The 16,533-nt window shown below is 39.4% G+C and overlaps 1 protein-coding gene across 1 annotated transcript in view; it reads right to left on the bottom strand.

Moving 5' to 3' along the window:
* Positions 1-351: 351 nt before the first annotated feature.
* The window catches only part of TSNAX (translin associated factor X), a 32,578-nt gene continuing 16,396 nt past the window's right edge, over positions 352-16,533 (bottom strand). The window contains exons 5-6 of the mRNA XM_025914997.2: positions 5,261-5,388; positions 352-2,207 (exon numbers count right to left, since the gene is read on the bottom strand). Coding sequence (XP_025770782.1) covers positions 1,830-2,207; positions 5,261-5,388 — 506 coding nt within the window. The 3' untranslated portion in view covers positions 352-1,829. The remainder of the gene's footprint in view (positions 2,208-5,260; positions 5,389-16,533) is intronic.

Here is a 16,533-nt window from a genome sequence, read left to right on the forward strand (position 1 = left end):
AATACTAAATCTTGGGGCACCTGGGTGGCTCAGTCAGTTAAGTGTCCAACTTCAGCTCAGGTCATGATCTCACAGCTTGTGAGTTCGAGCCCCATGTTCAGCTCCGTGCTGACAGCTCAGAACCTGGAGCCTGCTCCAGATTCTGTGTCTCTGTCTCTCTTTCTCTCTGACACCCCCTTCCCCCAACTTATACTCTGTCTCTCTCAAAAATAAACATTAAAAAAAACATTTTTTTTTTAAGTAATAAATCTCCATATTAAGTTAGTCTATACTAGGCTTCCTATTTAGGCCCAAAATTCTACAACCTTTTGATTAAATATTTCTCAATATGATCAAAAAATAAGCTTTAACTTTTCTTTTAATATTTTATTTAAAGACTTCAATTTTAAACATCTTTAAGACATTCATCAATCCATTTATTTATGTTACCTTTAACATTATAAATTTAACTTCAAGTGGCAGAAGAAACAGAAATACGTAATGAGACTATATTTTAGCAGTGTGTCTTCAAATAGGGAAACCAAAAGAAATGCTACCACCAAAACAAACCAACCAACCTAATTTATTAGGCATGTCTATGTTTTATTTTCCTTTACACGATTATTTTTTTTTGGAAAATTTCACTTTCAAAGAATCAGGCCTTGCAAACAGAGCAGCTAATCTTTCCAAAAATAAAATCCAGTATCTAGATTCTCAGAACTCACAAAACCAAATGGAAATGTCTGGTTGTCAGCCAATAGTGTCATGCTCACATCAGTTTCACATCACAGGGAATAATCTAGAACTAATTTCAGTAGGCAAGTTCCAATTCTAAATATTACTAAAGACTACCACTGTTATTCCCAACTGTGTTGACAATTGTCTTATTGCTGAATTGTACATGATAAATTTTCTTTGGCAACTTTTTATACTATTAAGTAACACAACTGGACAACTATAAAGGCTTGAATTAACTCAGTATTTCAAAAATTTCAAACTTCACTGTAATTATTTAAATGCAATTTCTTATAGATGCATCTATAAGAAACATGCCTAATGTAATAGAATGACAACAAAAGAATTGCTAAATAATCACTACTAAAAGCTTTTCAGATGTATGTACAAGTATGTAATTGAACTCAAACACCAGGGAAAATATTACGATGTTAGCTCCAATTCACTACCAGACTTTATGTGCTAAAGGATAAAAAAATTAAATGTAGAAACTAAAATCTAGGTTACCTGTTAATTTTTCTGGAAGGCTCTTTCAAATGGGTTCAAAATGGCCTAAAAACTGGCCAGAATATAATATGAATTCTCACTATAATACTTCATAAAATTAAGTCTATTGATAACTTAATAATTTTTAATTCTTATTCTACGGAATAAGCCTATTTTGGAGGCTTCACAAAATATTACCAAGAAATTTTAACAGGAAGCTCAAGTCCAGATGTGTAGCTAGGAAATCTTTTCCATATATAACAAAATCACCAACTTAAATTATAAATGGCTTCCGCTAAATACTACCACTCCACACTTCACACAACGTAAATTGAAATAGGTATGGCAGAAAGTGCGCTCCGAAGCATGTTCACGTTACAAAGATAAACGATCAACTACAGCCAGCAAAAAGACAGATAGGCATATATGCAAACCTTTGTATGCAAACTTTCATGAGTAAGATGTAAGAAATGATTCGTTTCGATAATTTTATGTACAGCTTGTTTACAATGTAAAACAAGTACGACCGAAAACATTTCTATTTAAAAGCCACAATAAAGCCCCACGAAATACTAAATAACAGTCTTACAAACTGGTCTCTCAAGAGAATAACAACTGAGGACGGTATTCTAAGAAATGCCCTCTTCTTGATCGATCATTTCTGTTTTAACCGAAAAGACATCTGCCAGCATATGTTTTGGAATTTCTGAGCCTCTGACTCTCAAGGCGTAACAAGCATTCTCCACTTTGGCCAGACTTTGTTTCAAAGTATACAACTTCTTAGAAACCTCGTAAGGTCCAGTATTGCCAATGAATGAAAACCCATCGTAAACCTGACGTAAAAACTGGCTCACTTCAAACGGGGTGTCAATGTCCCCATTCCCCACACTGTTAATACACATCCGCATCAACTCTCCAGTTAAATCAGCCACTCCCAGAAGGTAATCAACAGGTGTGATTTTCAGTCTCCAAGTACCAAACTGCTTATCCTGTGCATCAGAGGAGGGCTGGTAAAGAAAACACACACACACACAAAGAAAATACAACGTGAAAAAGAGTGAATATGCATGTATCACATTTATTATAAAGTATAAAATCAAGAGCAGATCAGTCATGCTAATCTCTAAATAAAATGATCTTTTTTGCTTAATGACCATTTGGGACGCTACAAGAAGAACTCATGCCCTGGGTAGAAAGTTGAACTAAATGACTTCAAGATAATTTCATAATCTAATACTGTAGCATTTTAAAATCAACTATTCCCAACCTCACTTGACATACAAAATAAAATTAAAACATTCTGAAAACAAAGTCTGATGACTTTACTGCAGGACGGTCACTTAGTTATCTAAATGACAAGTCATAAAGCCCTCTAGGTTGGTGATACACTCGCGTTTTCCTAAGTCCCTTACAGTCCCTTTCTGGCCTCTCTTCCATCCCCACTCAGCACTGACCATCATGATTTATTACTCTCTTGTTACCTCCTCCTCAGTGCCCTTAGATTCCTTTGTGGGTTTGTTTGTTTTTTTACTGCACCTGCCCAACAAAAACACAACCCTGCATCAATATTAAAATCTACTCGCACTAGTGCTTTATTCAAGTGGCTGAGTACCACAGAGCTTAAAAAAAAAAAACAAAACAAAAAAAAACCCCAAAAAACAGTAATGATAGTCACAGCTATACAGAATTTATACAAATTACTCACCAATCCTTTTTACTTATTCCTCTAGTTCTCTCTCCTGACTCTTCAGACACTGTTCCAAACCTTTACCAGAACTCTCCTTAGCCCCCTACTCAATCCCAAACCTCTCCACTCTGAGTAGACAATCTTGTCTACTTTCACTGACCTGGCCATGTGCCAGATCACCTGGCACAAGCTCTCTCAATTACCTTATTCCTACAAAACAAAACAAAACCAAAAAAAACTTATTTATGTCCATATCCATCTTTACCTTCTATCCTCCAGTCTCAGATGATGAGTTGTCCCTCCTCTTGTTTGAGGTTAACTCTTCCAAATGACCTTGACCCATCTCCTCCCACCTCTTCCAGGACCTTGCTTCATAAGGTGTATGCCCTTGGGCAAGTTATTTCATCTCTCTAAACCTCAGTTTCCTCATCTGTAAAATGGGATAACAGTACCTACCTCAGAGGTTTATTTTAAGGATGAGATAACATTTACCAAGTTCTTGGCATAATGCCCAACACAAAGTAAATACTCAATAAATGTTAGCTGCTATCACCATTACCATCATGTCAATCTCCTCTTTCCACAACAGTTTTTTCCTTGCTCTATTGGAGCCTTTCTGGAAGAGGAGATGCCTAAATTGTTATTCGAAGTCCATAGGAGACTCAGCTAGGTGAAGTTGCAATTATACTGGAGGCCATTTTAGGCAGAGAGAACCGCAAAGGCATGCAGGTGAGAATTGTGTCGTATGTTTGAGGAACGAGTGAGGTATCTCCTTGAGTCAAGTTTAAAGTAAGAAATGGTACAGGATGACTCTAAAAGGACAGTCAGGGGTAGAAAGTCACATTAAGGAATGTGAACTTTAATCACTGAGAAATTTAAATGGTTTTGGCAATATTCTCAACAGGCAAGTCAGAACAAAATACCTTCCCCTATCAAATCCCAGAAGTTTTAGCACCAAGAATCTTTAGCACTAAAAGGAAAAACTATTTATGAATGTGGTCTTGTTTTGAAAAGCATATGTGAACATTATGACACCATAATCTTCAAATAACTTACTACCTAAATCCTGAAAACAGCGCATTTACTCTCTGTTTCTCTTTACACTCTTGCCCTGATATTTTCATTCTGAATTAGAAAGAACTTGAAAGAAGGGTGTGGTAACTTCGGATAGAGGATCAAATAGGCTCTTTACTTCTTTCTGCAATGCAATCTTCACTAAACACATAAAAGACATACAGGAATTTTACTTCCCAAAAATGAATATCCTCCTTAATAAACTTCATATAATTTTAAAAACTGAGAAAATATATACGTGGCTTCCTTAAAGTAAGTTGTATCTGTCATGCCAAATTAACTCTGACCTTTTGATGCTAACATTTTAGTTAATATTCAAGAAAACAGTATTTCTACAGCTTCCTCCATCTTCTGCCTGCCCATTCTGGCTCTGAGTAATGTTAAAAAAAAAAAACAATAAAGAAAAAATTATGAAAAATAAAGACAGCAAAAAACTAATTTTATCCTTAAGTGTACTGGTATCTCAGGAAGTACCAAATATTCAAAATCTCCTCTTTCATTGCCTGAACACTATATATTGAAACCCAGCGTAAAAATAGTATTCACTTAACAGTCAAACTGCAAAAGTTTCTCTTTTCTTAATTCGGAATAGCTATATAATTTTCAGATACAAGTTTCAGGGACTTAGTAAGCGATTAAGAGCTCTCACCTAATATAATAACAATTTTATATTAACTGACTATTGAGCACGTATGGGTCATATGCTATATACACTGCCTAACTGAAAACCTTTCAATCAAATCCTGTAAAACACTCCTTTGAGGTAGATACTTGGTGCAAGGGTTCCTGCAGCACACTCTGAGAAACAGTGGCAGGGTGGACGAGGGCACCTGGCTTACATTTCAAAACACCTGGTTTCAAAGTTTAGCTCTGCCACACTTAATTAGTTGTGTGGCTTTTGAGAAGTTATTTAAATTCTCTAACGCCCACTTCTTTGCAAAATGAGAGTAAAAATCCTTACCTCATACAGTTAATGAAAGAATTAAATGAGATAGTGCTTATGAAAGGCACACTGTAAATGCACAATAAAATCAAAAGTGGACTTAACAGGAATCACTTAACAGCGCTTTAGGTGAACAGCATTGTTTTCCCCCCAACATACCCATAGCTGTTCTTGTTCCATCCACTAACAAAACTATTTTAAAAGACCGTTTCCTTAGTTGGGAATCTTGGAAACCACACTCTAGAAAAGAACACTACCGTCTCAATATTCTTAGCATTATAAGCCAGCAAACCTCCTATAACCATTATACGGTTATATAAATTATATAAAAATGTGAAGTGATTTTAAATTCTTACGGTCTTATTTTCTTTTCCATATTCTTCTGTTGTAAATATCAATTGTTTATTAATTTCATCCATACTGATAAGTGATCGTGTTTTGATGAAGTGTTGAAAAGAGACTGCCTCCACATATTCCTGCAGTCCTGAAATACCAACCAAGAAAATTGCTAAAGAACAACCATTACATTAGTCAGACCGTCATTAATAAAAAAACCTTCAAATTGCACAACACCTAGCTCATCAAAAGCTTAATGGATGCCTACTATAATGGTGGCACTGGATTCAATACTTAGACTACTAAGAATTACCTGGGGATAGATGGTGGGGATCAATACTGAACACAGCAAACATTTCTGTCACTGAACTTTACGAACAGCTCAAATACAAATGGATTCAAGTTCTTCTTTCTACTTCATGCGGCATTAGTCTTAGAAATCTACTCTCTCTGCTATGGGGAAATGTCAAAGATTTTTAGAAAAAAAATTGATTTAAGGAAAGGCTATTATAAAAATTATTAAGGCTTTAACAGAAACTATACAATTAATTTTTGCTCTCTAAAGCAACAAAACAGATAACGATTTAATCAAATGAAGCATAAAATTAAACACCATTTGGATCTTTCTTGAAATTTTAATAGGTAGAAAACACTTTAAATAATGCAGAATAAAGTGTCAAAATACAAAATACTATTTTTCTCCTCCTACTCCAAAATGGATCTAAGGATAACTCCTTTCCACTTTGATAATTGAAATTAAAAAAAAGAAACAGGGGCACCTAGGTGGCTCAGTCGGTTAAGCGTCCGACCTTGATGTGGGCTCAGGTTATGATCTCATGGTTCACGAGATTAAGCCCGTGTAGTGCTCTGCTCGGACTCACTGACAGAACAGATCCTGCCTGGAAATCTCTCTCTCTGCCCCTCCCCCGTGTGCATTCTCTCTCTCTCTCAAAATAAAAACATTAAAAAAAAAAAAAAACAAACAAATGAGCAATACAATCTTGTATCAGATGTAAGTTCTACAAAATTAACACTGAATTAAAACAAATTTTGGTAAAGGTCGAAAGCAGTACTATACTTTTTCAAGTGTTTTAAAACAACTAAGTTCTAGGACACCTGGGTGGCTCAGTCAGGTAAGCATCCGACTTCAGCTCAGGTCATGATCTCATGGTTCATGAGTTTGAGCCCCGCATCTGGCTCTCTGCTGGCAGTCAGCATGGAGCCTGCTTCGGATCCTTAGTCTCCCTCTCTCTCTGCCCCTCCCCTGCCTGCACGCGCTCTCTCTCTCTCTCTCTCAACAATAAAAATAAAAAAACAAACATTAAAAAAATATATATATATAAAAACCAAAGTTCTATGGCCACAATTTTCCATATTAGTTTATTATGGCATAATCTATAAGATGATACAGGGCAAAAGTATTTCTTAAAATGACTATCATTACTGCTGAGTTAAGAAACAGTATTCTTTGTAAAGGCTTTATTGTAGAAACAAGAGAAGAAGGAATTCTGACTCCAGAAAGAAAACTCAGGACTGAGTAGAATCCCCAGAGTCCAAGCTGTCTCCCTGGCACCTGGGAAGAACACTCCCAGCCCTGACACCGACAGTCAGGCGTGGCGGCCGCAGCGCTGAGGCTCACCCCACTGTGGTATCGTCGCATCAAATGCCACAGCAGGGTCAGAGACACAAAAGGAAGTGGATGATTTGGTTCTGATAGCAGTAAGAGGAAACAACTGAATGAAAATATCCTGACTCATTTGGGGCCACGAGTGATGTTGAAGCAAGGTCAGAAATCGGTGCCTTTAGCTGACAGAACAGGACAGGATAGAATAGGTCACTGTTTAATAAACTATAACATGCTGAGAAATGAAACAATAAACTTCAGGTTGACAGAATAGATAACATCTTCTATGTTTACAATAAAAAATATTTTTGTAAAATTTTAGTTTTAAGAATAGGTGACCACCCACTTCTCTTTCCCAAAGACAATCTGTACTTCACATTTCCTTCCAGAAAGAACTTCGTGCACACAAAAAGAAAAAGCAAAACCTAAGGACTACTCGTTGTATCTGTCAATAGGCTCTCCTTCGGTCAGCTCTTATGAAGGAGCCACGCAGAAGACATGTGCGCAAGGATATTCATCATTATAATCATTATAGCAAAACAGTGGAAAAAGTTTTAAAGATCAATAATAGACATCACTTGCCAATTTACCGTCTCTCAGCTCCACTATTTCGGATAATGGAGGCGGACTCTAAAACGTTTCTCCTTTGCCAGCTGGCACGATATTGAACTTTGTTGGTAGACAGCACTGGAAGGAAAGCAGAGGAGGAGAAGGTGCTCTTCCTCGTTCTAGTGTGTCCCCCCCCCCCCCCCAGCAGCCTTCTACATGTGGGGCAACCTGGTGCTTGAGGTGGCCAGTAGCATGTGGCATTTCCTCGGGAGCAGCTTCCCCAGGGAGCCACCACCGTGCGCAAGGAGCCTGATGGCACAGCACCTCCCCATAGACAGCTTCCCAGAGAATTTTATCTGCTCCACACCTCAGCAAACTCCCCTGCCACCCAATGGGCCACGCCCTCAAGGGGCTGAGGCGTGCACTCTTCCAGATTTGTTCCTCTCTCGGATGCCCTGGCCTTAGCCCTGGGGTAGTGGCTGTCCCTCTGATATTCCTATACTCTTTAGAGTACAATTTTCCTCTCATCAAATAATCTCCAACACAGTTAATTCTTTTTTTCCCCTCATACACAGTTAATTCTTTGTGTTAAACTTGCCCTGTTCAAATTACTGTGTGGCTCGTTTCCTGTTCAGACCCTGATGAATATAATAGGGAATTAGGAAAATAAAAAATGGTATTATTTCCCCTTTACCCCTATCATTATAGAGGAGGTACTTTATCTTTTGAGGTTGTACTGTCCCCAGGATCAGGATAAAGATGCGATCCCAGTGGGAAGCTGAAGGCAGATTCTCCCTTCGATGCTCCACATTATTTATGTTCTCTGTTGGATGCTAATGGTCAGTAAAACATGCTCAGATCTCTCCATCTATTGGTCCTATCTCTCTTCTCCTCTTCAGAGCTACTTTCTGCCACATTCCTCGATAACCGCACCTCATACTTCTCAACCTACTTCATCCTAGTTTGAGCCCATCTCTACACCACAACAGCTCTCACTAAGATTATACTATTTCGTAAGCTGAATGGACATGTTTTCAGTCTCAATCTTAGCAGCAGTCCGTAGTCTGACCACTTGAAAGGAGGAATTCTTTAAACAAGTTTTCATTTGGTCCCTTTGAATGCATCATCCTCCGATTTCCCTTTTTTTCTACTTCTCTGGCCAGGTCTTCTTAGTCTCTGCCTCTATCAGCCCCAGGCTCTCTCAAATTCACTTACACTTGGCTTCAGTGAACCCTGCCATCCCCCAACTTCACATCTCTGGCTCAGAGTCACATATATCTAAATACATACTTGACAATTCCATCAGAGGGACCTCAAAATCAATACGCCCAACGATGAATTCACAATCTTCCTTCCACATGCAGTCCCCCTCTTTCTTTTGCCAATTCTAAGAGTCTCCTGATCTCCCCACCCCATCCACTTCTGACCTTTTCTCATCCATTCTCACGCTACTGAATATTTGCCTTTTTAATAAAGAATTATCACATCACTCTCCTGCTTAAAGCCCAAATAGCTCTCCATGGTTCTCAGAATAGAGAGCAAAATCATTAACATGGCTTGTAAGACCCTGCTTAATTTCACCCTCCACCTACATCAGCCTCAACTTATACAACAGTCAAGTTATAACGCACAAAAGGTTAAATTTCAAAGATGGGTACATAAACCCATGTTTGTATAATGTCAGAATTGTTCTTAAAATCCTTAAAATCAGTTAAGACTTGTATATATTCTACAATACAAATTTTCCCTACAGTTAATAGAATTCACTACTTCAGTATTTCTAGGCATAACCCTGTCCCCAAATTCCTGCAGCTGGCTTACATTTCAGGGCCAGGTTACACAAAAATAGCATTGCTTTAAATGTTAGAATCAGGGGCGCCTGGGTGGCGCAGTCGGTTAAGCGTCCGACTTCAGCCAGGTCACGATCTCGCGGTCTGTGAGTTCGAGCCCCGCGTCAGGCTCTGGGCTGATGGCTCAGAGCCTGGAGCCTGTTTCCGATTCTGTGTCTCCCTCTCTCTCTGCGCCTCCCCCGTTCATGCTCTGTCTCTCTCTGTCCCAAAAATAAATAAACGTTGAAAAAAAAATAAAATAAAATAAATAAAAAAATAAATGTTAGAATCAAACACAAGTGGCAAGGCTCTTGTTCTACACATGTTAATCGACAGGGATGGGAGAGCACAGGAACCAGGACTATGTCATGTACCAGCTAAAGGTGGTAACATAAATTTCTCTGAACCTTCAAGGTTCTCTGAACCTTCAAGCTATGGCTCAGTGACACCACCAAGCAGTCATTGTCTCAGCTTAATAGTGTAAACCTGAGGGAGGATAATCACATCTACACACCTATAATCTCAAGCTGATCTGACGGTCAAGGTACAAGTTCCAATGTGCAAGTCAAGGTAGAAGATACCAGAAGTGAGCTTATCGCTTAAACTAAACCAGCCTATTTTCTATTCTCTTACAGCAATACTGTGTGCAATGGCTACTTTTAGATATGATTAATATTTAAATCAGAACTCCCGAGTAGAGCAGATTACCCTCCATAATGGGGGTGGGCGGAGGTTGTTCATCTAGTCAGCTGAAGGCCTTATGAACAAAGAACACGGTTTCCCAAAACTGCAACAGAGAAAGCTTGCCTGCATTTCCAGTCTGTAGATTTCAGACTCCAGACTGCAGCATCAACTCTGTATTAAAATTCCAGCCTTCCAGTCTAGTCTGCAAATTTCATACCTGCTAGCCCCCACAATCACGAGTCAATTTTTTTAAACACATGTATCAATCCCTCCCTTGCTCTCTCTCCAGCTTCTCTGGAGAATCCTGACTATGAAATGCTAGTAGGCAAAATGCTTAAGCTGAATTCAGAGAACATGAATGTGTCTATAATGCAAAACTTTTGTAACCTCCTTCACTTTCTGTGCCTACCGTTTTCAGTTCCTCACCTATACTGTGCCCTCCCTTGCCTCAAGGGATTTTATATGCTCTTCCCTCAGCATCATAACACGGTCTTCTCACTCTTTCACCTAATAAACTGTTACTAATTCTGTAGGGTTCCAGGAAGTATCAACTTCTGAAGAAACTGCCTCAGACAACCCCCATTCTAAGCCAAACCTCTATTAGATGTTCTCCTAGTACCGTGTGCCTTTCCCTTCTAGGACTAATCAAAGTTGTATTTCAATAATGTAAAATTCCTTATCTAATACGTAGCAGTATCTATCCCCTGCTAGAAGGGCAATACCACAACTACCTTGAGCACAGTTCTATCCCTAGTGCTTAGCCCGTCTTGCACAAACAGACACCAAAAAACATGATTAAATGAGGTAGATCCATTTCTGAAAAACTATTTAATAATTTTTGATTATGTTTTATAAGAACATTCAATTAACAAGGAAGTGCCCATTTTGGGGGAAAAACCCATAAAATCATAGAGAAATAAAAAATTAAAATGTAATACACATGCAGTGATTACAAACAGTGGGAAACAGGAAACCTGCTACTTAAAACAACATCTGGAGGGGTGGCACCTGGGTGGCTTAGTCGGTTAAGGGTCTGACTTTGGCCCAAGTCATGGTCTCACTTGAGACCAAGTTCATGAGTTCGAGCCCCACATCAGGCTCTGTGCTGACAGCTCAGAGCTTGGAGCCTGCTTCAGATTCTGTGTCTCCCTCCCTCTCTGCCCCCTCCCCCAGCTCATGCTCTGTCTCTCTCTCCCTCAAAAATAAATATTAAAAAAAATAAAATAAATAAAGTAAGTAAATAAAACAACATCTGGGGGCACTTAGGTGGCTCAGTTGGTTGAGCATCCAATTCCTGATTTGGGCTCAGGTCATGATCCCAGCTGTGTGGGATTAAGACCCGTTCAACATGGAGCTACTTAAGATATTCTCTCTCTCTCTCTCTCTCTCTCTCTCTTCCCCCACACCCCCCCACCCCCAGCTCACACTCTCCCTCTCTCTCAAAAACAAAAATATTTAAAAAGTTAAAACAACATTAAAAGGATTTTGACTACCTCAGCTCTCTAAACAAGGTGGCTTAAATCATTCTAGTGATTCTAGAACAAATACCACTATATTGCACTAATTTGCTTACAAAGATCAGCAAGGGCAAATCATGTCAAATCATGTGGAAGAACTTGATCCTGTTCAAAACTGAAATTCTAGGACCTTCTTCATGATGCTTAAGGATAGCATCCCAGAGTAGATGTCCCTTTGTTTAGAAGTCCTTTAAGGAGTGGTGGGGCATGAAATGGAAAGGGTAGAAATGGAGCTAAATTTAGTACAGGGACCATACAGATGAAATGCCTTGAATAGTCAAAGAGAAATAATTTTAAGTTTTATCGCTCAACAATGGGAGGGGGGGACAAGCAGTGAAATAGCAAACCAGTATTTTAAAAACTATTCCTGGGGCACCTGGGTGGCTCAGTCAGTTAAGCATCCAACTTCGGCTTGGGTCATGATCTCACAGTTTGTGAGTTCGAGCCCCGCATCGGGCTCTATGCTGACAGCTCAGAGCCTGGAATCTGCTTCAGATTCTCCATCTCCCTCTCTCTCTAACCCTCCCCTGCTTGTGCTCTCTCTCTCTCTCTCTCTCAATAATAAATAAGAAACAGAAAAAGATTAAAAAAAAAACTATTCCTGATTCTTAATGGACTTTCTTTAACCAAGATGCTATCTATAGTGGTAAAACCACACTCCTCTGTGACTGGAAAAATATATTTGGCAAAATTCATCAGTTGTACAGTTGTTTTATCCACATGAGCCCACTCAAAGCATGGAAAACGTTTCCAACGAATACATTCTTTTTTTTTTTTAATTTTTTTTTTTTCAACGTTTTTTTATTTATTTTTTTTGGGACAGAGAGAGACAGAGCATGAACGGGGGAGGGGCAGAGAGAGAGAGGGAGACACAGAATCGGAAACAGGCTCCAGGCTCTGAGCCATCAGCCCAGAGCCTGACGCGGGGCTCAAACTCACGGACCGCGAGATCGTGACCTGGCTGAAGTCGGACGCTTAACCGACTGCGCCACCCAGGCGCCCCCCAACGAATACATTCTTAAAATGATTTGTAGTTAATAAAATCAACTAAGTCCAACCAACTCCCAGGCCTGTCCCTCATTTGTAAAACAGAAGTACTAGATACAATGATCTCTATGGTACTTTTCAAATTCAGAATGGTAGGAACTAATCTTCCTAATGACATGTCAAAAAAAAATCCATTTAGTGAAACTAGATTATACGGCAACAACACAGAAACGTCATTTGCTTCTGCAACAAAGCACGGCCAAATGACGTAAAAATCAGTAGTAAGTTGTTGCTAAAATGTTTGCATTCTTACAAATGAATGCATATGCAGTAGTATTAAACTCACCAAATAGAGCAGACGACATAAAACTAACCATTTTAACTATTTTTAAGCGTGTAGTTTCGTGGCATTCATTCACACTGTGGTGCAACCGTCACCACCATCTATTTTATCTTACAAAATTAAAATTCTATACCTGTTAGATAACTCCTCCTTCTCCTTTCCCTCAAGCCCCTAACAACCAGCATTCTTTTCTCCGTCTCTGAATCTGACTATTCTACTTACCTCGTGGAAGTGGAATGGTATGGAACTTATCCTTTTGTGGCCGGCTTATCTCACTTAGCACAAGGTCCTCAGGGTTCATCCACGCTCTAGCCTGTGTCAGAATTCTCTTCCTTTTTAGGGCTGAATAATACTGCATTGTATGGACATGTGAAATTTTGTTTATCCATTCATCCATCAATGGGTACTTAGGTTGCCTCCACCTTTTGGGTATTGTGAATAATGCTGCTATGAACCGAAGTATACAAACATCTCCCAGTCCCTGAAGCCTCCAACAAAACTTTTTAAAAATATAAATAAAATATTAGTAGCAGCTTACTAAGTCTTGAGTGTCAGTTATACAGAAGATAATGTATCTGGTACTTTACATCCATCTTTTTAATGTTCATTATAACCTTACATGACTGTATCACTATCCTTCCTTTATAGATGAACCGAGGCCCAGAAGAAATTCAGAAATTCACCCAGGTCACATAGTAAAAAAACATTCCTACAACCCAGAAGCTCGTGCCCTTCCCGCTTTACCTGCCTCCTTACGTTCAAGTCCATACAAAACATTTTCACTTTTTCTCAAACTTTTCCCCCACTAAATCCCCAGTTCAGCTCTTCTCCAGGCCTTAACTTTATTCTCTAGGCTCTCACACCATATACTTTCATGATTCTGTGCTATTCTGTGCCTGTGTTGCCTTCTCTCAAATCTTCTTCTACCTGTAAAAAAAAAGTTGACATGTTCTGATACACCCAGTCAAGGCATTTCTTCATACCCACTACACAAAACTTAGTCAGCCAGCTCCAAGTTATGAATGCCTGTTTTTTTGCACCCCAGAGTTTTGAGGGAAGGAATGATGTCTTCACAACTTTCTCCTCTCCCCACCCCAAAGCACCTTGAGAAAGAGACTCAAATGTTTAGTAAATTCTTCAAAATAATCTCTCCCTACTCTTACTGGTTTTAGGAAACTTTAAGTGCTCTGGCAAAACTATTTTAAAATCTGCTATTCAAATGTTCAGAATTCTCCAATTTTACTTAATATATAGTACTTTGGATTTAAGTCCACTAAGAAAGAAATATTCTTATAAGATAAAGTTCAAACTGATAAAGTTCAGAATTCGAGGTCTTCAAGGTATCGGATTTATTTTTCACGGGGGCAGAAAGAGATACAGAACAACAGCCCTCAAAATCTATCTGTGGTGTCTATATTAATGTGCATGGCTGTCAAACATTACATTTTCAGGTGTATCTAAAGTCACCATCTAAGTTGTCCCTGGGATGTGTTTGTTTAAAGTTACTTCATGGATGAGGTGGCCATTTTTGCTCCATGGTTATTAGGTTTCATGATATACCACACAGAGAGTTCAAGGACATCTGGCCCCGAACACTGAAAAGCATTTTTGGTCACATCTAGGTAAAAGGATGTTTAAACAAGTTATGTTTCAACTTGATAAAAAGGACATCCGCTATTTTCAGTGAATAATCCCCAAGGTGAAAAATTTCAACCTACTGCCATATTCCATCAAACAATGCCTTCCCCTTCTGCTTTTGCCTTGGATGAAATCCAATTAGAATTATTTACAGAATCAGCTGCCAGTAAGAGAGAAGTCTGTAGGTTGTTTTTATGTAATTTGTTATTTTTCTCCATGTTCTCCTATTAGAACATATACAAGGAAACCCAATTAAACGCTTCTGATTATTTTCACTTATTCTTATAATATTTAAGCAGTATACACCCAGTCCAAATCTCCATCAAAAACCATATATAAAAGGGGGCGCCTGGGTGGCTCAGTCAGTTAAGCGCCCGACTTCGGCCCAGGTCATGATCTTGTGGTCCATGGGTTTGAGCCCCGTGTCGGGCTCCGTGCTGACAGCTCAGAGCCTGGAACCTGCTTCGGATTCTTTGTCTCCCTCTCTCTCTCTGCCCCCTCCCCCGCTCACACTGTCTCTCTCTCTCAAAAATAAAGATTAAAAAAAATTGAAAAAAAAAAAAAAACATATATAAAGAAAGGCAAACAGACCAGGCAGAGGTTTCATTCTAAACTAGCCTTTTTTTCCAGGCTTTCGGTGTTTAAAATTTTTTTTTTTTAATGTTTATTTATTTTTGAGAGAGAGAGGGAGAGAGAGAGGGAGAGAAAGAGAGAAAGTGTAAGTGGAGGAGGGGCAGATAGAGAGGGAGACACAGAATCCGAAGCAGGCTCCAGGCTCTGAGCTGGCAGATCAGACCCCAACACGGGGCTCGAACTCACAGACCGCGAGATCATGACCCGAGCTGATGTCAGACGCTTAACCGACTGAGCCACCCAGGCACCCCTAGGCTTTCAGTGTTTTAAAAATTGCCTGCCATATGACCCAGCAATTCCACTCCTAGGTATATATATATACCCAAGAACCTGAAAGCACAGGTTCACAAAGGCTTGTGGACACATGTTTATAGCAGTATCGTTCACAATAACCAAGGAGCAGAAACAACCCAAATGTCCATCGACTGATGGATAAACAGAATGTGGTATATATGCGCAAGAGAATATTATTCAGCCTTAAAAAGGAATAAAGTTCTGACATGTGCTAGGACATATACGAGAGCCTTGAAAACATTATCATAAGTGACAAAAGCCAGACACAAAAGGCCACATTCTGTATTATTCTATTTATATGAAATATCCAGAATAGGCAAAGCCATGGAGATGTAAAGTCAAATAGTGACTGCCTAGGCTTGGCGTGGGGGAAGGAAGATGGGGAGTGACTGCTAATGGGTACGGGGTGTCCTTACAGGGTGATGAAAACATTCTGGAATCAGTGGTGAAAGCTACACAACCTTATAATCACAGTAAAAAGCAACGAATTACAGGGGCGCCTGGGTGGCTCAGTTGGTTAAGTGTCCGACATCAGCTCAGGTCATGATCTCACGGTTTGTGGGTTCGAGCCTCGCGTTGGGCTCTGTGCTGACAGCTTGGAGCCTGGAGCCTGCTTCCGATTCTGTGTCTCCCTCTCTCTCTGCCCCTCCCTGCTCACACTCTGTATCTCTCTCCTTCAAAAATAAATAAACACTGGGGCGCCTGGGTGGCGCAGTCGGTTAAGCGTCCGACTTCAGCCAGGTCACGATCTCGCGGTCCGTGAGTTCGAGCCCCGCGTTGGGCTCTGGGCTGATGGCTCGGAGCCTGGAGCCTGTTTCCGATTCTGTGTCTCCCTCTCTCTCTGCCCCTCCCCCATTCATGCTCTGTCTCTCTCTGTCCCAAAAATAAATAAACGTTGAAAAAAAAAAATTTAAAAAAATAAATAAATAAATAAATAAATAAACACTAAAAAAAAAAAAAAGACCAAAAAAAAAAAAAAAAAACCAATGAATTACACAATTTAAAGGGGTTAATTTTATGGTGTATAAATTGTATCTCAATTTTTAAAAATTACATTTATAACTATTTTTTTTACTGTTTATTCATTTTTTGAGAGCGAGAAAGACAGAGCGTGAGCGGGGGAGGGGCAGAGAGAGGGAGACACAGAATCCAAAGCAGGCTCCAGGCTATGTCAGCACAGAACCCACGAACCACA

Source organism: Puma concolor, chromosome D2 (genome assembly GCF_028749965.1).
Source record: "Puma concolor isolate L17-30 chromosome D2, mPumCon1.1.hap2, whole genome shotgun sequence".
NCBI lineage: Eukaryota > Metazoa > Chordata > Mammalia > Carnivora > Felidae > Puma > Puma concolor.